The sequence below is a fragment of the Takifugu flavidus genome, chromosome 4 (assembly GCF_003711565.1).
Source record: "Takifugu flavidus isolate HTHZ2018 chromosome 4, ASM371156v2, whole genome shotgun sequence".
In the NCBI taxonomy this organism is placed as follows: Eukaryota; Metazoa; Chordata; class Actinopteri; order Tetraodontiformes; family Tetraodontidae; genus Takifugu; species Takifugu flavidus.
This window is the reverse complement of record NC_079523.1, coordinates 11,265,972-11,288,697: the sequence shown is the minus strand read 5'-3', so window position 1 is coordinate 11,288,697 and position 22,726 is coordinate 11,265,972. Positions and strand designations below refer to the sequence as shown.

The 22,726-nt window shown below is 45.9% G+C and overlaps 3 protein-coding genes and 1 long non-coding RNA gene across 10 annotated transcripts in view; 2 read left to right on the top strand and 2 right to left on the bottom strand.

The window, feature by feature from the left end:
- The window catches only part of LOC130524381 (RNA-binding motif, single-stranded-interacting protein 2-like), a 20,184-nt gene extending 12,171 nt beyond the window's left edge, over positions 1 to 8,013 (top strand). For all 3 annotated transcript variants that reach the window (XM_057030469.1, XM_057030471.1, XM_057030470.1), the window contains exons 3-14: positions 972 to 1,030; positions 1,198 to 1,289; positions 2,834 to 2,991; positions 3,092 to 3,171; positions 3,252 to 3,361; positions 3,507 to 3,550; positions 3,741 to 3,834; positions 4,029 to 4,079; positions 4,153 to 4,263; positions 4,368 to 4,445; positions 4,520 to 4,607; positions 5,066 to 8,013. In XM_057030469.1, coding sequence (XP_056886449.1) covers positions 972 to 1,030; positions 1,198 to 1,289; positions 2,834 to 2,991; positions 3,092 to 3,171; positions 3,252 to 3,361; positions 3,507 to 3,550; positions 3,741 to 3,834; positions 4,029 to 4,079; positions 4,153 to 4,263; positions 4,368 to 4,445; positions 4,520 to 4,600 — 958 coding nt within the window. In that variant the 3' untranslated portion in view covers positions 4,601 to 4,607; positions 5,066 to 8,013. The remainder of the gene's footprint in view (positions 1 to 971; positions 1,031 to 1,197; positions 1,290 to 2,833; positions 2,992 to 3,091; positions 3,172 to 3,251; positions 3,362 to 3,506; positions 3,551 to 3,740; positions 3,835 to 4,028; positions 4,080 to 4,152; positions 4,264 to 4,367; positions 4,446 to 4,519; positions 4,608 to 5,065) is intronic.
- On the bottom strand, positions 8,014 to 12,066 carry LOC130524382 (protein lifeguard 2-like). Of its 4 annotated transcripts, none has more exons than XM_057030474.1 (12): positions 11,593 to 12,066; positions 11,150 to 11,198; positions 10,981 to 11,048; positions 10,846 to 10,910; positions 10,715 to 10,768; positions 10,583 to 10,633; positions 10,444 to 10,483; positions 10,324 to 10,361; positions 10,166 to 10,253; positions 9,999 to 10,094; positions 9,820 to 9,873; positions 8,014 to 9,746 (listed from the first exon to the last, which is right to left on the bottom strand). In XM_057030474.1, exons 1-12 carry the CDS (start codon positions 11,605 to 11,607, stop codon positions 9,597 to 9,599), a joined length of 768 nt encoding a protein of 255 aa, XP_056886454.1. In that variant the 5' UTR covers positions 11,608 to 12,066; the 3' UTR covers positions 8,014 to 9,596. The 4 variants fall into 4 exon arrangements, with proteins under 4 accessions (XP_056886454.1, XP_056886455.1, XP_056886452.1 ...); XM_057030475.1 differs by having other exon boundaries at positions 11,150 to 11,195; XM_057030472.1 differs by having other exon boundaries at positions 8,014 to 9,873.
- On the top strand, positions 9,449 to 14,408 carry LOC130524387 (uncharacterized). The gene is made up of 3 exons (XR_008950134.1): positions 9,449 to 9,641; positions 9,723 to 11,705; positions 13,199 to 14,408. It is a non-coding gene; the product is annotated as an uncharacterized LOC130524387 (long non-coding RNA).
- On the bottom strand, positions 14,182 to 22,726 carry LOC130524379 (nuclear receptor subfamily 1 group D member 1-like). 2 transcript variants are annotated; one of them, XM_057030464.1, is made up of 8 exons: positions 22,252 to 22,726; positions 18,037 to 18,348; positions 17,841 to 17,929; positions 17,611 to 17,755; positions 15,938 to 16,497; positions 15,668 to 15,853; positions 15,384 to 15,594; positions 14,182 to 15,295 (listed from the first exon to the last, which is right to left on the bottom strand). In XM_057030464.1, exons 1-8 carry the CDS (start codon positions 22,268 to 22,270, stop codon positions 15,099 to 15,101), a joined length of 1,719 nt encoding a protein of 572 aa, XP_056886444.1. In that variant the 5' UTR covers positions 22,271 to 22,726; the 3' UTR covers positions 14,182 to 15,098. The 2 variants fall into 2 exon arrangements, with proteins under 2 accessions (XP_056886444.1, XP_056886443.1); XM_057030463.1 differs by lacking the exon at positions 22,252 to 22,726 and adding an exon at positions 20,125 to 20,179.

Sequence of the window (22,726 nt, the reverse complement as noted above, 5' to 3'; positions counted from 1 at the left end):
GAGACAATTATCGAATCCGTTTTGATTTGAATTACTCGGTTTATCCAAGATCTGTCTCTTTGAAAAACAATGACGTAAATGTGGGGATCAAAGGGGTTATCAAAGTTACTGTGTAATTCTGTTTAAATATCCGGTGAGTCAATGTCAACATAGATAAAGCAGTTAAAAAGCAGTAAAAATGGATTTTAGGCATAACTAACATCTATATTAGCTGCATCGTAGCCTTTCCTACCCTCAAGTCACATGACTAATAGAAGTGTGTTGCATGGATCGTGGATCTTAACAGTGCTTTATGAGTCATGACATAGATCTGCTGACACGGATCTGGGTAATTTAGGAAAAGTCGGAGGGAACGTAGGACCCAGAGGAGCGCCGAGAACCCAGGGCGGAAAAACTAAGAGAGACAGAGCGACTCGGTGGGAAGGAAGCGGGCTGAAGGGCTGAAGCATCAAGTTACAATGTACAGTCGGCCCAGACGCCATGTCGCCCTAGCAGCCGAACGGCAGTTTCCACGAGCGAATAAATTCAACAAAACGGAAATACTCCGGGTTGTTGCTGCACAGCCCCTGCAATGCTGTCTGACGACAAATTCTATTTGACTACACGTTATATTAAAATTTCCTATGTTTATTTCAGTCTGGTGTTGCCCTAAAAGGCCACTTTCGTTGTGTTTGTGCAGCTTATGCCTGCAGGAAGCTCTGTAAGAGTGGTGCAGATCCAGGCCTGCAGTAAAATGCTTTTGGCCCTGCAGGGCTGTCTGTGGCACAGAACTCCTAGGAACACTTTTACAGCCTTCCCCAGACAGGGCGAGGGCACACGCTGCTCTCCTGAATTGACACAGAGCGTAGGTGTTCGTGTGTGCACCTGTAGGCAGCCTCAGGACATCTGGGGAGGCTGACATGCAAACGGTGGATTCCAGCGAGTCTGCTTGCAGCCATTGATCCTGGTTTTCTTTTTTTCGGTCCTCACAGATATGGAAAAATTGTGTCAACCAAGGCCATCCTGGATAAAACCACCAACAAATGTAAAGGTGAGCGTCTTTGTGTTCCTGCTGAATTACAGTCAGATGCACCACATGTAGCATGTAGCTTAGCATAACTGTAACAGGAAAACGCCGGCATCGGCCCAAAAAGTTATTCGTTTTTGGGGAATTGTTTGAATCTGACATCGCGAGTCCATGTTTTTTGTGTTTGACAGGGTATGGATTTGTGGACTTTGACAGTCCGGCCGCAGCGCAGAAGGCTGTTACGGCCTTAAAGTCCACCGGTGTCCAGGCTCAGATGGCCAAAGTAAGAAATGACTTTTCTTTTCACCTCAGCCTATCGAGCAGCAGAAATCCTTGGTGCCCTCGTGATAAGTCTCGATTCTGGTGGTCGGCTTAATGATCAGTGCGGTCTCTGTCTCTCTTCTCGTCAGCCCCCCCACTCGGCACCCCCCCACCCCCTCGCGCCTCATTTCTGCGCTTGTGTACGTTGCTAACTTCCACTCCTTGTAGCGCTTGTTCTCGGCTCTTTGTCCGAGTGTCTGCAGTCAAAGCAACTCTTGTCGGGCCATTAAGCTGATCCCTCTGGCTCTCAGGGTCCCCATTGATGAAATCCAGGGGAGGGTGCCTCTACACCCGCTGTCAATGGGACAGGCACAAAAGGTTGGCATTGTCTGCTGTCTGGGCCCGGGCCTGGGGCTGACACCGGCACTTAATACAGCCTGCCCCAGTGTCCCTTCCTCCTCCCCATTCCCCTGTACCCAAACACCCTTGCAATGTAACACCAGGGTCTCCCTCAGCCCGGTGCTGGAAAACTGTAACGGATCCACGCTGCAAAATGACCCGAGCCCGTCATGTGCAACTGAACCCCGGTGTTGGTCGCAGCTCATTTGCAAGAGTGCCGCACGGGCCTGCGTATCTCAGTGCAACCGGACACGGAGCTCGGACCTGCCGGGCGGCATGTTCTCACACAGAGGTGTGGATATCCTCTGCAAAAAACCTAAATAAACACAGGTGTTTCCCAGCGGCCCAGGTCAGAATAGACGACCTGCGCTTTAAAATCTGTGTTCCATGAATTTACCATCAGGCTGCTGCTGACAGTTCGCACAAAAGAAGCAGCCACACCTCGCACTGTCCCCAGAGGACACGTTTTACCTGAAAGGACCACCTCCCGGGCTCCCAGGCTGCATGCCCAGAGGAGCCGCGTGTGTCAGGGAACTATGGCAAAGTTATAAATAAATCCTTTCTTAGTTCCCTGCACCTCCCTACGCTGTCAGACGTCAGCTCACACGCACACGCACTGAGCCGGCAAACACACAAAAGACACACCCATGGCAAGAGCCACGACAAACACGGGAGAGCCGCCTATGGATTTTACAGCCTTTTGATAAAGTGGTAATAGTTGAATATGAAATGGGATGAAAATCAGATCGGAATGTCGGTCCAGGTACTTGTAAAAGACATAAACACCCCAGGTTTGGAATCATTTCCCCCTCATTTGCTTTTGACAGAAAGGTCAGGTAATTACAAACAAGAGGAGACACATCGTTCATGCAGATTTGATGATTATTCCTCTGCCTCATCAGTTCTCTCCATCCCTGTAGGGTTTTTTCCCCACTTCATTCTATTGTTATGTTGTTTTTACACTGGCAAAACATGAAGGTGAATGTAGCACATTACGTTTGCCACATAAAAAAGAAGAAAACACAGACTAAAAGATGTTAGAGTGTTACGCAATAACATTTAAGTCACCGCAAATGTGTACTGCTGTGCCAGAAAGAGCTCTATATTTCATTAATTATTCATTTCTAATAAATAAGAAAAGGCATTTCCATGTGACTGACTGTCCAGCAACAGGAGCAGGACCCCACCAACCTGTACATCTCCAACCTGCCAGTGTCCATGGATGAACAGGAGTTGGAGAGCATGCTCAAGTCCTTCGGTCAGGTCATTTCCACCCGCATTCTCCGAGACGCCAACGGGACCAGCCGCGGGGTGGGATTCGCCAGGTGGGGGTTGTCGCGCGACTCGGGGGGGGCAGAAAATCGGCATTTCATATTTTCCAATCGCAACCCCCGAATTCAATTAGAGCTTTTCGGTTTTTTTCAGGATGGAATCCACAGAGAAGTGCGAGGCCATAATTCAACATTTCAACGGCAAATTCATCAAGACTCCACCGGGAGTGCCTGGTGTGTGGAATGTTTGCTTTAATATTGTTGGCGTAGGTGGAATTTTTCTCTGTTCATGCTTTCCTGCCCGTCTTTCTCAGTGCCCACAGAGCCCTTATTATGTAAGTTTGCCGACGGGGGTCAGAAGAAGAGGCAGAACCAGGGCAAATACCTCCAGAATGGGAGACCCTGGGCCAGAGACGGAGATGCGGTGAGATGAGTATATCCTGAACAGGATATCCGTCAGTCTTGTGGGAAAATAAAAGTTTTGCATTTTTAGCTTCCTCAAATTCAACCGATTTCCTTAGTCAATTATGACGTCACATGTTCTGAATCCCCTCTGTTTTCTTTCCCAGGGAGGAATGACGCTTGCATATGACCCAACAGCCTTACAAAATGGGTAAGCTTTGGACAGGAACTGACTGAAAACAGTCCCAACCCTTCTGATATAAATAAGGCTAAACGCCAAACTCCGATCCTGGGAGTTTGCTGCCCCCTGCTGGATGTTGTGTGGGAGTGTAGCATCGTTTCACGAATTCCTGTATTTTTATTCTCTCTCTCTCCTTCGGTCTCTCTCTCTCTCTCTGTAGGTTCTACTCTTCTCCCTACAGTCTGGCTCCGAATCGAATGATCACCCAGACTTCCCTCTCACCCTACATGCATTCTCCTGTTTCATCCTACCAGGTGGGATTGTGGGTGTCGGTTTTACCTGGCAACGTGCTTTTTTGTTGCTATTGTATGCAGAAGCTCTCAATATCTTCACGTTAGGTCAGGGCTCAGTCTGCAGCATGGACGATGCATTTTTGTAGCTTAAATAAAGGGAAAGTGGGTGGAGCCGCTGCCTGACGCCTTGTTTGCTTATTGCTCATCATCATCAGGTACACAACCCATCCTGGATGCATCACCAGTCATACCTCATGCAGCCCGCTGTAAGTGGCTAGTGGATTTTGTTGTTCAGTTTCCTTTTTAAGAGCAGTGAACCTATGTTTTTGGCATTCACAGGGTACAGTTCTTACACCGACAATGGAGCACGCCATGTCCATCCAGCCCACTTCCATGATGGGACCTCTTACTCAGCAGCTAAGTCACCTGTCACTGGGCAACACCGGCACGGTCAGTAGCATCGCACCCTCACGCACTCGTCAGCTCGGCTAGCAGGACTGTCGGGATCTCATTTCGTAGAGCCCCTTGTAAAGAAGGTTTGTGTGTACCCACAGTATATTCCGGCCAACACAGCTATGCAGGGGACCTACATCCCACAGTTCACCCCAGTGCCTCCGTCCAGTGTCCCAGAGGTAAGGAGCGCTCAGTCCAGTCAACTTTGGCCTTTTTTTTTTTCGTCCACTGTCATTGAAACATCTTCTTTTAGGAGAATGGTGGTCAACAGCAGCCGGTAACCATGGAGGCCCCCGGAGAGCACACAAACTACACATACCAACACACAAAGTGAATTTAAGGTAAGAAGAGGGATGTTCAAAGCTTCGAGGCATGACTCCAGGGCGTTAATTCATTGGAAAGTAGTTTTAAGAGACTGAAAAATAGTCAACCCTTTGTTGTGCACGTGTGATGAGCCCTAAATATTGTTCTGGCTCCTGTTATCAGTGTGGGTTGCTTTGATTTAGGTAGCAAAGCTGCTTGTCACACCCAGTCCTTGAAAGCCAAAGGTGCGTTTGTGTGTGGCGGCTACACACAACACCCTCTGGGGGCCTTATCCAGACCTTCCCGACCTCCTAAGGGCACCCTGCTGCTACGATCGCTCCACTATTTGCTGGATATTTCCTGCTGCTTACTTAGCAAATCCAAATCTCAATTGGTAAAGATATTCTTGTTATGTGACAGAGCAAGCATCATCTGAAGTGTGTGTGTGTGTGTGTGTGTGTGTGTGTGTGTGTGTGTGTGTGTGTGTGTCTTCCAGCTCTCAGCCGTCAAACGGTGCCCGGCTGGAACTAAACCGTGCTCCATCCCATCACCAAGCACTCTGACTTGAACATGGATAACAAAAGGAACATGTGTGAGCGTGTTTGTGTGCACGTGTCATTTTTTTTGAAATTTTTTTTATTTGCTTTGTTTTGGGTTTTCTTTTTTTTTTTAAAGAAAGTTCAACACTTTCCTGCTCACACCCTCAATGAGTTGAACAACCAAAGGTGGAACAGAGGCTTTGATCTATTTTGATAACTGTAAAAAGGAACAAACACGAGAGGAAAAAAAAATATATAAAAAAAAAAAATAAGAGGATTAAAAAGACCCAGAGCATTATTTTTGTGCACGTTAATATAACAAATTCTTATTTTTTAAAACAATGCATTCTGGATGTTTCAGGGTGATTCAAGGAAGAGTGAAAACACAATGTGTCTTTTTTTTTTTAATGTAAAATATGCAAACTCTTATTTTTGTTTCCTGACGTCTGTTGTTTTGTGTGCAGCAATGTGTGTGCGTGCGTGTGTGTGTGTGTGTGTGTGGAGGGGTTGTACAGATTTAAAAGTGTCTGGTGTGGTCGTCGTAACCGATGGAGACAAACCGTTTAAAGCTACTTCTTCCTGTAAGTGCTGCGCACACCTAGACCAAATTCTCCTTCGGCTCCTTCTTTTTAAACCATTATTACACTAGTGAACAAAAGACAATCAAAGATATTTATATTTAAATTCTAGCTTTCAGATCGTTGGGAACGGGGCTTTTTAACGCTGCGGCTGCTGAAGATGATTTTTCACGGGCAAAATAAGAATTCTTGTGCGCAGCGTCCAAAAGGGTCACGCCCAGAATCGTCCTGGGCCCGTTTTCTGTCCACAAGAAGTGGTTTTAAGCGGTTCCATTGCGGTTGTGGTGCAGAAGCATCGGCGCGGTGGCTAAATTAAGATAGGTTAATGAATCAATGAGGGAAATCAAATGGAAAACGAACACAATCACAGTGAGAGTCTCTCGTCCGTCAGGAAATGGAGACGGACTGTCCTTTTTTTAAATGCTGCTGCTGTTGTCACCTGCATTTGGTTCTGATTTTAGATTTTAGTGTCGAATGGTCAGTGTCTTTTTTTTCTCTCTCTCGTCTTTGTCACTTGAAAAACTCATTTGCCTTATTTTCTTTCGGTTGAATATATCTTTGAAGTAGAGTTTAGCTGTAGCGTGGAGCTTTCCGTAGAGTGTAGATGCTAATTTTGTTCCCTCCTGATGCCGTTGACATTGTGCACACCGAGTTGGTCTCGCTTTTTCCCAGATCTCCGTTCCAGACCTCGGGTCAGCCTGTATGTCAGGAAGCCATAAGAGTGTGAAAGGTTGCACCAAATGGCCTCATTTAACACTGATCCATGATGTTGATTCCAACACTGCGTCAGGGTGCTTGTCACCATTAACCTCACGAGCTTTAATTTATACAGACGTGGAAACCTGTAGATATGTAGATAACTAAGGTTTTACAAGGGACTGCTCACTACCATGGAAGTGCCATTAAAGATGATTCTTACAGCCTTCAATGAGGAAGCAAGTCTGAAAGAACTTGTTAGGGATCCTGCAAAAACTGTTTTTAGCCCAGCCTTACTCTGATTTCAGACAAGCTGCCTGATCTCTCATAGGATTAACACTAAGTTGTACATACGGCCGAGCTAGCTTCACCAGGAGGTTTCCAGCAAGACGATGTCAGACGCTCTGCTTCTCGATCCCGTTTCCGTCTATTTTTTTTTTTTTGCATCCAGTTCTGCCACAAACTGCTCTCAGCTGAACCAGAACATAGGCTAAAGGAGGAATTCCAAGGGAAAGATAAGGATGAGCAGCTATGTGAGAAACCCGAGTGTTGGCGCGCAAACACATCCGGTTTTAGGCAGAAAATGGAAAGAGAGACGTTTTCGGACTCGAGAGCTACTTTTGTAAATAGAGTCCAATTTCCTTCCACTTCTTCTTTGGCACCTTTGCGTTTGTTTCTTCTTGTGTGTGTTTTTTTTTGTTTGGGGATATTTTCTTTTGTCCGTTTGTTTTATAGCTTGTCCAGAACCCACCGTGACGAAACCCAAGTTTTCACATTCAGTGCACCATGAAGGAAAAGGTCATGGATATTATTCGCGTGTTCTCCGAACATTACTGATATTCCATGTCATTAGCCATCACTTTTAATACAAGAAAAAAAAATCTGGATTTTGAAACTATGAAATGACGACTCGTTACAACAGTGTTTCTTTGCTTCGTTTCACGGAAAATTGCAGAGGTTTAAGTTACGTTTAAATTTTAGGAAACACGAAGGTCAATCCGGCGCTCTGGAGACAGGCCGCAACATTCGGAAGTCTTGCACTTATTATATTTAGCTGACCACAAATTTGAGAATGCTCTTTTGTGTCCATCCTTAATTGAAACCGATGGCTTATTTCATAGCTTCAAAATGTTTTGCTGCTAAAACGGGATCTCCAAACGGGACCCCTGAGGTGGGCCAGTCTGGATTTTCAAACTGTGGCCGTTCATCTTTATTTGAGTCATGCAGAGAAACGTCATGGAATGATGCAATTGTTTACTCTGATGTTGTTTCAGCTAATAACGGCGGATGAAACCGTACGAACCAAGTACAGGTCAGTTCTAAAAAGTGTGAGAATCCGGTGGGTTCACCTCAGGACCTGCTGGGGAACCGTTTTCTTATTTATACAAGAACTCATTTTGTACAGTTTTGTTAAGAGGAAAGAGGTTTTGATATTTGGTTATTTTGCAAAGCCACTCGGCTACGTTTGTCTTTCTGTGCCAGAGTTGCTAATTTGTCTGAAACTTGTTTGTTTTTCTTTTGTTGTTTTTTTTAATTGATTGAGGTAAAAGTTCTCCTCTTTCTGAAATTTCTCTTTGAATTTGAATATGTCAATTTTTTTCCCCTTTTTTTAATAAAAAGTCTCGTTTCAATGACTGGGTAATTCTTTATTTTATTCTGTTACCTTATTGCTTTTATGAACATAGCATTGAACGTAAGATGATTCCAGGGGTGCCAGAATTCGGTTACACACTCCGAGGGGTTTAAATCTTCAGCAGCTCAGACAGGAAAGTCTCTACGCAGCAATTTCTTTATTTTTATGTGACATAAAGAATTGCAAACACACCAGAGAAATGCTTTTTTTTATATGAGATGCTTAGAAGTGCTGAGGGTGTCAGTCATTAGGAATTAAATCTTTAAAAACTGATTACAAAAATTCAGTCAGAGTAAGTTCATTACTCTTTTTATGCCTTTATAATAATATTGTTAATCAAACTCATTCATTAAAATAACGCTGCATTGAAGTTATTGTTGAGTACGTAACACAGGTGATAATTCAATATATATTTCTAAAAAATGAAAGTATAAAATGACTGTTTTTAAATGCTACTTTTTACTAAACTATTCTTTAGTGGTAGATCCTAAATGCTGGCTGGATACAACATCTTTGTCTTTACAGTTGATCCGTAACATTTAACATTTCATAAGAACATCAGAATTTGCCACGATTATTTTATTTGAATGGTCAGTGAACACATCTTTATTACACATTCAAAAATTTTATAATAATAGTAATAATAAATAAAGGTATTTAGTTAATCCCATAAAGGCCACATTAAAGTCACAATTTTAGTTGCAACTTAGGTCTAAGAGCTAATAATATACACGCACTCTTCACTATGTGGCTGTGATAAAATAGAACAGAATTTGACATCGGAGTGAAAATGGAAGCTCTCTCTCTCTCTCTCTCTCTCACTCACTCACTCACTCACTCACTCACTCACTCGCTCACTCACTCACTCACTCGCTCACTCACTCACTCACTCACACATAAACATAAACAAAATATTTTGGTTGGATGTCTCGTATGAAAGATTTCTCCAGGCTTACACACATCTGAGAGTATAAAACCAGCATCCCCCATAAACTACAATAAAAACCAGCTCATTGGGACGAGCACTGAGAACGAGAATGAAACAGACTAGAGCACAAGCAGCTGCTGGAAAACACCAAATAGTGTTTTTGGTTTGAAAATTCTGTGTTTTTGCTGTAGTCCAGGCATGATTTTAAACAATCAGTTCAATGTAATAAATCCCTACTGTTACAGAACTGCTCTAATATTTTGTTGCATTAATGATGTTTCTTCAAATAAATACCTTGTTGTCCTTATTGTTAAAGCACCAATAGTCCTCTTATTGGTGTAACGTAGGTAGGAGATGTTGCCATATAGGGTTTGTGTGCATTTTTGACCATTTATGACCCACTTTCCCCTCTGTACCATCACAGACCTCAAAGATATCATGAACCACCTGTTCCATTAGAAACACACTGTAGGAGGGCGAGGTGCAGGAACCAAAATGGCTGAATGTCCATGTGACAGAGGGACAGAATCAGCAGAGCGGTTGTGTTCATGGATGGAATTAAATAACCAGCAACAATAGAAATCACTGCAGCGCTTCACCAAACATGACGCCGTCAGGGACACCTGGGATGGCGGATCAGCTGTACGGCGGCGTTAATCCCGTCCTCCTCCCATGATCTGCAGCAGGAAGCTGAACAGGTAGACGATGTCCAGGTAGATGCTGAGGGTGGCAAATATGTATTCCTCCGGGCTTATGGTGTAACGCTTGTTCCCCAGCAGCATCTGAGTGTCGAACGCCAGGAACTGCAGAGGGAATGACGAGTGAGCCACAAAAACAAGCGCGGGGAATGACAGATGGCGGGTGTTTGGCTCCTACCAGGGTGAAAAGGATGGCCCCCAGGACAGCATACGTGGCGTGTAACCAGGGAACCTGCAATGAATACGCAAATGCGTTCAGGAAGGATAGCAGCATGCTAAATGAGCAACGCTAATCCTTCTGCTGGGGTTGTTTAAGTCATTAATCACGTCTATTTTAGACTGCAGAGGTGAGCTTACGTAGCCGAACGGGACCACGATGGAGATGGTGATGGCACAGAGGAGCAGGACCATGCACAAGGAGAAGAGGACGCCCTGGTAGGACGTGACGTCGACCTGCGGCAGATTAACGCACGGCTTTAGTTTTGCCAAAGGACAGCAGGATGCCTGCGTGCCCCTGCCCTCACCTTGCTCTGGAAGCTGAAGATGGTGACAGAAAGACACACCAGAGACGTGATCCCCAAACACAGAACCACCGATTTGGTGTTGTAAAAGCTGAAAGGAGAGGATCCCTGTCAACGCTCCGTTCCAGGACGGCAGGGGTTACGTCACAATCCGTACCTACCTCGACACAAATCCCATCATGAAGGCCATGCTCAGGGTCTGAACAGACAGCAAAAACAAATGTGACCCCGATGGAAGCCTAAGATGGTTTAACCTTCGCATGAGAGGGGTGGGTACTTACAAAGAGAACCAGCAAAATGATATTCCATGGAAACTGCCTCCTGTTTGGATGAAAGGATGATAAAAATAACGTATATTACCAGACTAAATATCAACCGAAGAGGCATAGTTGTGTAATTCAGGATGGAAGGCAGGTTCACCTCAGCTCTCCACAGCAGGACAGCGCGATATAGGTTGCAAAGAACATGAGGCTGCAATCAGATCAGGAGATCAAACGTCATAAAGGACTAAAAACCGTGGTGACGTTGCATTTCGGCTGAGATTCCACTCACTAAGACGCCATGTAGAGGCCAGGGTGGGTCTGGATGTAGAACCTCACAGGAGCACTGCAGATGCAAAAGGATTCAAATGACTGTTTCAACCAGGATAAAAGAATAAACGAGTTCTTTCAAAATAGAGTTACCAGAAGGAGAAGAGCGCCACGATGCCGACCGTGACCAGCAGCTGCACCAGGAGGATGGCGTAGACCTGTGGGAGGAGGAACATGCTGTCAGAACGGCGTCGTTAACGGGTCGGGTGTTCTCTGTCTTCCTCGTACCTTCCTGATGAAGGTCTGTCTGATGGTCTTGTCATCCCAGGCGAACTGGGCCTCCATGTCGTCGTAGCCTTTAACCGGAGACAAAAGGGTCAGCGTGGAGGAGGAGTTTGACCTGAATGCAGCAGGCTTTTTTTGTGTGTTTTGAGTGTGTTCTAAATGAACACTTTACCTGCGGTGGCCTCTTGATAGGTCGGGGGTTCGTTGTCATCGTTGACCTGCTGATGGGAAACGCCCGTTAGTCCAGAAATCAAACCTTCATCGAGGAATCTGTGGCACATTTTGATGCTTTTCTCTATCCTACAATGTGTCTGAGAGGATTAGAGTGGATGTGATGGACCTCCACCTTTTCACAGCTGATGTGGAAAATCCCCATTTAAGGGGAATGGAAATATTAGGGATAAGTTTAAGTAAAAGGTATAATTTCACAAAGACCACATTCTTGTTCCTAATCTATCTTTAGTTTAGCTGAAGATGGAAGCATTTTAATGTGTGAGAGATTCAACAACACTTTTTATAAAACATACAAGACAGCAAAAAAAAAAAGTTTTTAAAATGGTACCATTGAAACACTGGTGTGAATATATTAAGGAGAATATCACAAACAAAACATACCTTTCCCTTTTTCATTATTATTATTATTATTAGTTTGCCTCTGGGCTGCTGCTGCTGCTGCTGCTGATGGCGATGATGAGAAGGAAGAAATCTTCAGTACAGAAATGAAAACAGTAAGTCCCAGCTCCTCTTCCTCTTGTTTACTGGGGTTTGTAAAGTCGACTGACAGAGCTGAGATATGTAGAATATCTGTCGCTCTAAATTTGTCTGCAGTGTGAGGATTACACCAAAGCTTTATAGGCCTCTGTGTGGTTAATCTCCCCCTAACCCTGATCCCCCGCCACCCCTGCCATCAGCCTAATGAGCTCGTCCCATACTCCTAAATCCTTGACTACACAGTCGGACCGTACCACTTCTGCTCCTCAGCGGGGGTGTCCTCGACGACCGTCTCAGCAGCGTCCCGGGACAGTTAATCATCCTAGTACTCACTAGAAAGATTCAGAAGACTGAGCCTCATATATCTGAATTACACATGCATTGCATAACTTTTGACCCTACTTTGGGGAGGAAACAAGAGTTTTTCTTGTGAGTTTAATTGATAATATTAACAAATATGAAGTGGTACTGATATCAAACACTCCAGATGTTAACCGGATGTTTTTGTAGACTAAAAAAATCGTCATATCTTTGATCGTCAATTCATACACTATTGTCAACAAATAAATAGCAAATGATTTCACACACGCTATATATCTATACAATAAACCTCAAATATCGTTGGTAAGGCCACGGTGAACCATGACGTCATCTTTTTTGTGTAAGAGACAATTTTAGTAACTCTCCGTAAGAAGCTTGAAGTTAAGAACATTATTTAAGGCACACGTAATCACATAAAAGCAGTAACAATAAGATTTACCAGAAGGATCCAACGAATAAGGACGAAAACACAACCATATGTAGAACAGTTTTTCCACGACCTGGATTAATCAACCCGGCTCCTCATTTTACCAGATTAAAACTCTCAAACGACACTACCAACATCTCGCCAGTGCTGATGTCTGAGTGAGAACTTATGATTTCTGACAGCATTTTTAAATCACTGTTTTTATTTGCCAGTTTTAGACACGCAATAGGTCTAATAGGGACTAATAGAGACTAATAGGTCAGGGGCCATAAAACGCCCCAAAAAGGTTTGCACATAGACATTTAGTTATTCATTTGCAGCACCTAAAGTTTTTGTGAGTCTGCAAAAATTAGGATCCCATGCATGTTGTTCTACACCAGGGGTCAGCAACCCAAAATGTTGGATGAGCCATATTGGACCAATAAACAACAACAAAAAAAATCTGTCTGGAGCCGCTAACAATTAAAAGCCTTTTATAAGCCGTATTATGAAGGCAACACATGCTGTAAGTGTCTATATTAGCTATATTAGCCGACTATCAAAATGATAAGTAGGCTGCAGATACATAATGAGCATTCATGATTAAATGTTTATTTTCCCTGCAGCGCATTCTGGAGAGAATGACGCACCACGTGACCACTCTGCTGTAAAATGGTGCTTCAAGTTTAACTTCCATGAGATGTTGGAATTAAATATTTATTATACACATATTTACAGCATTGGAATTTTCTAAGAATGTTTGTCATGTTTTTCCTCCTACAGAAATCACATTAAAACAACACATATATCCACGCCATCTTTTTCCATTTTGATATTTTTGAAAAAGCTCCAGGGAGCCACTAGGGCGGCGCTAAAGAGCTCTAGCGCCGCGGGTTTCCGACCCCTGTTCTACACGTTGATGTCGGAGCTTCTTTTTCTGCTGTTCTCAGTTTGACCAGGCGGGGGCGTCAGCGCACCATAACGTGAGCTCTAGAACTGACTGGCGCTCCTGCTGGACGTGACCGAGACACCAGTTCTTATTGACCGACGCTCTTTTTATGCAGAAGGAATCTATTTATTTGTAATAAAATGTTTGGCAAATAGTAGTAAAAACGCCAGTTATGCGCTGAAGAATTAAAATTTGGAATTATCATTTTAGGCGGAACTGCTTTTATTCTTCTCTCAGCAAAACGCTTGTTTTTTTTTGACAGAAATGAGGCATCGGTACATAAATTACAGCGGCAGACGTGGAGATCTCCTGAGACCAGAGCTGCTGTTTATGGAAAATGCTCTCCATACAAGAGCACTTTCCCAGACCTTCCAGTAGACTTTAGTCAAAACATAATGGAGGGATTATTGTGCTGTCTGGAACCTTTTGTGTTCCAAGTGTTTCGTCCTAATCTCACATTTGCATATGCCAGATCGCATCTCAACTGAAAAAGCCTTCAAATCTGTATTTTTGTCAGTATGAGGGACTTATCCAGAGCCGTCCTCATTAAACTCTCATTTAATGGTTGTCACGCACACTTCTAAAAGTGTTGTTTCATGTTGGATGAGAGGAGGAAAAAGCCTCTAATGGCTCTCAGTTCCGAGCACCATTGCTGCTGTTGCTAGGCTACGGCTCCACAGTGTGTCAAGGCAACACTGATGACAACCACACAAAGCAGGAAATTCCAAGAACGAGACAAATAATGATATGCAATCTTATTTAATAATCGAGTTCTATGGTGTAATCATAAAACATTTATAAAATATTGACAAGGCAATTCAGTTGGTACGTATATTTTAATGATATATCATCAAATAAAAATCTTATACTCAGAGCGCACGTTCCAGAGCAATCCGTTATTAGTGACATCATCATACAATAATTACAATACGAATTTCATTTACATATCCAAGAGTCTGCAAACTAACAAGAGTTATTTACAAAATTTACATCAATCCCCCCCAAGACATCTTCCTGATAACCAGGTAAAAAAAAACAACTAAACTTCGACTCATCTCAATTTTTTTTCCCCTCAAAAAAAAAAAAGTGTTACATTTCTCAGTCACAAATGTGTGATTTTTCATAAACATTTCCCACTTAATGATGTGAAAATAGCTTATATTGATTCGACAGGGAGTTCACTCCCCAACTGTGTCTGGTATCTTTCTATTGCTATGTTAGCGTTGATTTTCTTGATGTATGGAAGTGCGATAAACTACAGCATCATTTGATTGTAAGAAATCATGGAAGGTAAACAGTTGCTTGGAGTGTGTGTGTGTATGTGTATGTGTGTGTGCACCCTTCTGTTCAGTGGGGCACAGGGAGATATAGGGGGCGCAGCAGCCTCTTCTTTTAGGGGGCTTTCGGAACGGAGAACCGTCTTTTTAGGGTAGAAGAATGACTCGGTGGTCTCGTGTTGATTTTGAGGAACCAGGAAGACCATGGTCTGTGTTCCTACAGTTCTGTGTGTAGCCACCCTGAAAACAGCTGGGTGAGGAACCAGTTTGTGCACCCCTCCCCGCCCCGTCGCTCTGTCCACATTCATGACGGCCTTTTTTCGCAATCTCGGTGTCACAACTGGCGCTGCAGAAAATGCTCATTGTGTAGCGGATGTGACAGAACACCCATGCACGGGGGTCGAGCGGAGGGGCGTCACCGTCACAGCATGCACCTCAGTCGGCTCCTGCGCCAGACTCAAGGGTCGATACGGAAGGCCAAGAGTTTGTCAGAATGATGGTTGTTGAGGGTTCTCAGGTCCGGCAGACGCAGCAGCAGCTTGGGGAAGAGGGTGCTGTCATCTGGGCGGCGGCTGGTGATGAGGGAGCGCAGGGCCTTTATTAGGTTCTCCTGCAGCTGCTCCACAGCTCCCACATCCACGATGCCCGAGCGATCTGGAGCAAGACAGGGGAAATGAAGGTCAGCTTTGCAGGAAATGGGACCAGATGGGATTGTGGGAGATATGTAGGAATGCGAGTTTACCGGCAGAGACGAGCACGACGGCCATGAAGAGGGCCATCTCGTCTGGCTCCAGGCCCATGGATCCCAGCTTCTCGCTGAAGTCAAACATGGCGTCGAGCAGAGAGCCCATCCCCAGAGCCCTCAGCGATGCCAGCGAGTACGTCTGCCCGTTGAGGAAGGTCACCGCCCGCTCCTTGGCGTCAAACAGTGAACAGAACCTCACCATCAAAACCTGTGGACAGACAGCAGGTCAGCCTCGGAAAGACTCACAGGGATGAGGAAAATCAGCAGGGATTCAAAGGTACCTGGAAGGTGCCGGATTTCAGCAGCATGACCTGGTCGTGCTGGCTGAGGCTCTGGAAGCCTGGGATGCTCTTTGCAAATTCCACGACTTCTCTGACCGCGGGGGTGAAGCACTGGGAGAAAGAATCCCACACCTCCTGACTGGATCGGCTGGCCGGTGCAACCGGACAAGCATTGAGCGGACACGCCTGGGTGGGAGAGGTGACATTAAGAAAAGGTGCACTTTCTTTTGGACAGGCAGTCATTCATTAGCTTGGTAACAAAGGTCTCACCAGCACTTTGGCGCCTCCGTTTAGTTTCCAGGGGCAAGGACTTTGGTTGTGGGACTCCCTGGCTGAGAAACTGTTCTGGCTGATCGAACTGGACTGAGGTGATAGGGCGCCACTAAAGGGACACTGGTTTTGATTGGAATGGAAGGTGTACTTGTTGTTGTCAACCTTGGTGTTAGCATTGTTGTCATTGTTGTGGTCCACTGGGCAGTTTGACTGTCCGGAGTAGCCCGACGTCATGTTGTCCTGCTCCGTCTGGGTCTGCGCAGCGGAGTGCGAGATGGCGGCTTCCTGCACTGAGCCGTTTTGGAAAGACATCGCGTTGGCGTTGCCGCCAGCCATCTTGAGCAGCTTCTCGTCACTGTTCATTAAGCTGCTGGAGTAAGACGGTGGCATCGGGGCCGCTCCTTCGTTTGTCAGGGTCTCCGGACTGCACGGGGCGTCAGAGGGAGGCGACATCTCCATGTCGACGGGCGCCGACTCATTGAGGCTGTTCATGTAGCTCTGCATCTCGTCCAGCAGCCTCTGCTTCTCTCGTTTAGGGATACGCCCAAAACGCACAGCTGAGGACAGAAAGAGGAGGCATCGGCCGTTAGCATTCATCATCATCACCTCATATCTAATTATTTTACAGGTGCAGAAATCTGATATTTTGCACGAAACCCTCTATAAAAACAGAGAAACGTTGTTTGTGTTGCTCCTTTGCATCTTTAAACTCTTTAACTGGCCCTAAAACCTTCACCTCACTGGTGCTGCTCATCCTCCTTTCCAGCCTTTTCTCTCCTCCCTCCCCCTTTTCTAATTCAGCATCTCCACTGACATCCCTATTTATAGATTCCCTGTGCTATATTACCTCCCCCCTCGCTTCCCATTTATCTTGTATTTGAGCTCTGCCTCGCTCTTTTTCGGTGTAACTGGGTCAGTGGGTCAAAAGAGACGATGCACACGATGTCATTAACAAAGTGTCGAGACAGACAAAGGTCAAGACAAGAGTCGAGGACAGGAGAGGCAGGACGGCCGGCCCGGATTAAGGTGGATGACATGAGATTAATGACACGTTCAAGGAGAGTCTGCAGAGGCACAAGCTCAACATATTGATTTCTTTCTATTTATGTCATTTGTCTGAAAATGATCGCAGTTTCTTTGCTGGAATCCGATGTATTAGCAGGTGATTTGTTTTTCTACTGTATTTGCAGTTTAGGGTCAGCTAAAAATGTTCCTGCCATTAAAAAAGAAAAGATGATTTATTACAGGTTGGTTGAAAAGAGTCCTGCGGGGAAATAAATCAGTAAAGCTGATTAAGTACGCAAACGTTAGTTGGGATTTAATTCCAGTACTGCAGGTTTTCATGATTAATGGGATGGAATAAGATTATGACTGTAAAAGCCAGGTTTTATGAGCGTACACCTTGCAGAACGCCCGCAGTAATCAATAACACTGTGCCCCATTTCCTGAAATAACCCGTATTTGTCTCTGTTTTTCCCGTGACTGATGAAGAGCGGGACCGTCGAGCTCCTCGTGCCATAAATCAGGCAGCAGGGGAGCTGGCGGATGTTGGGTGGTGGGGGGACAGACAAAAGGACAGGAAGGAGAAGGAGGACGATAAAGAGAAAATGATATTGGCTGCTTCGCTGCCAGGCTCCATTTCTTCCTCAAAGACGTCGAGTGTCTCTTACCATCTCTTGACATTCCAACAGCGAGACACTTTTTGAAGCGGCAGTGCTGACACCGGTTTCTGTTCATGCGCATGATGAGACACTTCTCATTCTTGACGCACATCTTGTAGTGGATATTCTGCTGGATGCTGCGTCTGAAAAAGCCCTGCAGAAAGAATGGGAAGGCTCTGAATGGTGTCTCTTTGCGTGCCTGCGACGTGATATAATGGTGCTTTTGAGCTCGTCCTTACCTTGCAGCCTTCGCAGGCGTGCACACCATAATGGAACCCAGATGCAATGTCTCCGCACACCTTACACAGGAGTACCATACCTCCGGTCTCTGAGGAAAAGGACAAGCAATCAGCATCATCAGAGAGAAGAGGAGAATAACAATGGGCTGGCAAACAAGGAGGACAAAGGGAAAGAGGGATGTAAACTGGCACTTACTGGTGAATGTGCCTGTAAGACCGCAAGGTCTCTTGGCGACTGTGGGGTGGTTGTAGGTCGCCGATGATACTGTTGTTATTTGGGCAACAGGAGCGTTGTTTACTTCGGGAAACTGGAAAACCATTCGTGGAGAAGGATTTCCACCCCCTGGCTCTCCTCTCTGTTTTAGGGGCCCAATTTCCTGAAAGGACACGCCCTCTGGCGATGAGGGCTGCGAGTGAGAGGAGGGCGACTGCGTCTGGTATCCGCTGGAAGGACTGCCAGGACTGGGGCTGGCGCTGCCGGATGAACCGGCATACAGGATGACACCACCTGTGAAAAGAGGGAGTGACGCATTTTTTAAAAATCAGTCCCGAGTTCTTCGGAAGAGCCGACACCCACACGCTGGGCGTGCGTAATGTGTTGAGCAACGCTCTCATGTAACCCAAAACACCACAATCATCCAGCAACAATAGTAATCTGATCTGTTATTTCTGGAAGAAACCCAGAGCTAGAGCAACAACAAGCCTGACCTGGATTTAAAATTTCAGTTAAACGAAACAAAGTCCCTCTCAGGTCAGTTCGTTGGGTGTGTTCAATGATACTGAAAGCTCATTTTTATGTAAATATATGCAGCCCGAACCACCTGCAGCAAACAGGTCAGTTTCCCATAAAGTAGAACGAACCTACACTGCGATATTGTATCACACTAAATTATAATTGTAGGATGCACAAAATGGCAAACAGGCAAAATGACTGCTCCATAATTACTAAAAAAAATCATCTTAGCGTAGCAGACTAACATGCTAAATTACTTCAATACAGAATAAAGGACTGAGGGTACAGACAGAGCTTTGGTTGGAGCTGTCACATTAAATAGGAAATGTCCCATTACCCCCCCAGCAGGGCACACATCAGCCTCCCTCCTCCCCCTGTTTTGCAGACAGGGTTCTTTCTACAAGATGAAACACGTGCGTGCTGAGACTGCCAGCTCCCTGCCTGATTTGCTTGGAGCATCCAGCCTCTCCCTCCCCTCTGTCCCTCCCTCCCTCTCTTCTCCTCCTGCCTCCCCGCCTGCCTTGGCTGTGGGCCTGCGGCAGACCCATCCGTCCGCCAGCCACCTGACTGGGAGCTCACATGGACTCTTGACACAGTTCCCGCCCGACTCACAAGGCTCTTTGCGCAGTCCCGTGTAGACAACAGCAGCAATAACAGGCTGATCACGTTTGGAAGGAGGGGGGGGGGAGGGTTGCTCTGACTACTGTGGTGTTGGAGGGAGGCGAGCAGGGCACGGTGACAGTACAACACAACCTGTGCAAAGGACCATGCCACCATTTTGACACTCAATTATTGTGGTTGGGTAATCTGATTATTTCACATAACAGTGGAAACAACAATAGTAATTATGGGATTTATCACTTGTTTTGTTCTAATTTGTTCATGGTGTCACAAGCACGTTGCCACGCACATCTGCGGAGATCATGGTTATAAAGGGGGTCAGCATGTACGCAGACGAAAATTGGACTAAATAAGCCAACACCAGAAGCCCAACCACAATCGATTGAAACTGCGGCGTTTCGACCTTCCTCGCCGCTGTTTGCGCTTTAAATCATCCGCAGAGATCCTCCCTAGTCTCTCTGGAGCTCTCTCTCCTTCAGACCACACGTGCTGAGTTCCTGTTGAGCTCCAACTGCCTCCTTTAACTCCTGCGCTCACACGTGTCGACGCAGAACCGCGCTGTACTCCAGTGACCTGACTGCTTTAGCGCGCGCCGGCAGCACCCGTGTCACTGTCACTCCAGCACGCGCTCGAACGTTGCACGTGCCTCGCCCGCCGCTTCCTGTTGCGCGCGTTGATTCCGAACGGATAAACGCTCGTGTGTGACCTGCCGAGGACAGAGTCACACCCTGCCGACCGAGGAGAGCCACGCCCCCCGCACTCATCTGGCCCCGCCCCCTCCGGTGTTGAAAACAATCGCTCCCTATCCTGTCGAGTAACTGCTTCCTGGAATCTCTTGGACTGGAAAGATCATCCGGCACAGGTTCGAGCACGTGACCTGCGGGTACACACGGACTTATAGGAACTACAGTATAAACACAAAGGCCCCACCTCTTTCCTTCTTGTGTTCTTTCCCCGTGTGGGTTTGCATGCGTGCGTGCGTGCGTGCCTGTCAGCAAACTGTACAGACATGATGCCAATAACCACCCCCCCCCCGCCCCACCCAAAAAACCTAATCTGTCTTCTTACATGTGAACTTTAACAACTGTACACGGACAGTACACTTTCCTCCACGTGTCTACTTGTGCAGCCCACGCGAGCAGCGTCAGGATAATGTGACGATATGAGGTTTTTTTTTTAAAGAGGGGAAAGGACAAAACACGCATGTTATAATACAAAAGAAAGGATACATGTCATCCAAACAAAACCGAGCATTTAGCCAGTTCACTGATCCCATCCAGCTGCTCTATTCAAAGTAAAATAGAACCATGATGTCACAGATACCCATTTTAGCAAATTCTAATTCATTTCATGAACTCAAAATTAGAATTCCAATTTCCCCCATTGCCAGTAATAAGCTCATTACTGGCAATGGGGGAAATTGGAATTCTAATTTTGAGTTCATAAAATGAATTAGAATTTACACAAAGTTCAATCCAGCTGTGTTAAAAATAAAAAAAAGTGTCTCCACATGACACCGCAGCTCAGAGGAACAATAAACAGTTCGTTTATTGTTTGTTCCACCAACATTACTCGATTTGTGTGTCAGAGGCAGCTGGTGGACAGCAACACAACCCTCCGCGTGTCCACGTTTAAAGGCGCCAACTCCACGTGGCGAACATCACGTGTACAGACTTATTTCCGATCTGCTTGGCAAATCGCAGCGAGATAAACCTTTGTGACCCACTGACCATATCAACAATCATAGAGGAATCCCCGTGCGAGAGGAGCGCGCGCAGCGTGAGAGCGCGCGGCGCAGGGGAGTGACTGGAGAGGGGCGGGGTGCACGTGGACACCAAGGCCGTGTACACGTGCTGTCGAGGTCGCGGGCTGGGTAAATGACTGCGGATTCAAAACCAGGCGCATGATTCGCAACATTATGAGGATTAATCCTACCCAGCATGCACTGGGGCGGGGAGATTAACAAGAAAAACTAAAATAAATTAATTAAACACGACCACATACCGACCAAGGACGTTTTTATCTATGCTGTTGGCTGCGGTGGATCGACTGGAATTAAAAGACGATTTCAAAAGATTAATGACTGATAAATGATTGCATGGCAAATCTTTTTTTTAAATTATGTTTTAGATTAAATTTCAGATATAATGACTTCGTTTATCGGTGTTCATTTATGGATGGCGACATTAATATCATTGCTGATATTCAGATCACATAAAGGCACAAAAATGTTGCCTGCATGTCAAAATGAACATTCCGCGACTCCTCAGACTTTAACTGCGGTTGGGATGCGTGAGTCGCCCTCCTCCTCCTCCTCCTCCTCCTCCTCAGCATCATCACCGCCCATATTTAGACCACCACAGTTCAAGCTCTTGGCAGAACTAAATGTTTTCTCCGTCTTCCGGAGACTAGTGAGCGCATGGGTGGAAAATATGGCACCGTGACTTGTTTTGACTCAGTGGGCGTGACCAGTCCTTGACAACCATGACTAACCTACTCACATGTTTCAAGCACACACAAAAAAAAAGGTGCGATGCCATAAACAGCTGAGGTTCGACCATTCACAGGTTGCGACAGGAGCCAGCTCCTAACGAAAGGACACGGGGGGAGGATGGCATGACTATACCGGGGGGGGGGGGGGAGGTCGGGAAGGTGCCCAGCCAGGGTCGATCTGGGTCGCGCTTCGCGTGAGATTGTTTACATGGGGGGAGAATCGGAAGTCCGCCGCAGAGGACTTCCCTCACGCAACTCCGAGCTGTCTGCAGCTCCCCGGCAGCTGGCTGCGCGCCATCGTGGGCACGCATTCGGTCGCAATTTCCAAACTGAATTTGCACGCCAGCTTTAAAACAACAGTCCAAGCTCTTAGAAAGCATTAAAATAATTGTAGGTATTAAAATAATTGTACTGTGAACCGGAATATAATCTCACCACATGCTTCAGTTTCATTTCCGCGCTTGCGTGCATTGGCGGGTTCAGTATCTACTGACAGATGCGCCAATAGGCAGCGCTACATTCATTCTAAAAAAAATAATAATTATAGGGATAAATTGTACTCACCACCAGGACTGTTTTCCATGTTCCCAAACGATCTGTGTCTTGATCCACGGAGTGTTGCTTAATTGCAGACCTCTAACGTCAAACCGATTGCTTCTGCTTCACGACGATGTCGGCACAAGAGTCATGGGGTGAATCCAAAAGCTTAGAACAACGGGAGTGCGCCCGGAGCGCCGGGAGTTCCTTAAGGGACCGGCGGGGAATGATAACGAGATGGGTGATCAAATAAAAAGAGCGCTCGATTTTAGGGAAAAACGTCCCGCGGACAGAGAAGAAAGCGTCTGGTGTCGGGCTGTGGTGAGAGTTCACTACAGGGGCTTCTCTACATCACCGAGCTTCCAGAGCATCCAGCTGCTTGCCACGCAGAGTCACCATTAAAGCCAGATCAGAGTAGAAGTGGTTTAAACACTCCCCGCTCATCAATAAGCAACACGAGCCCTAAAATAACTTGCACGTTTTCAGGTGCCCGAGGAATGTG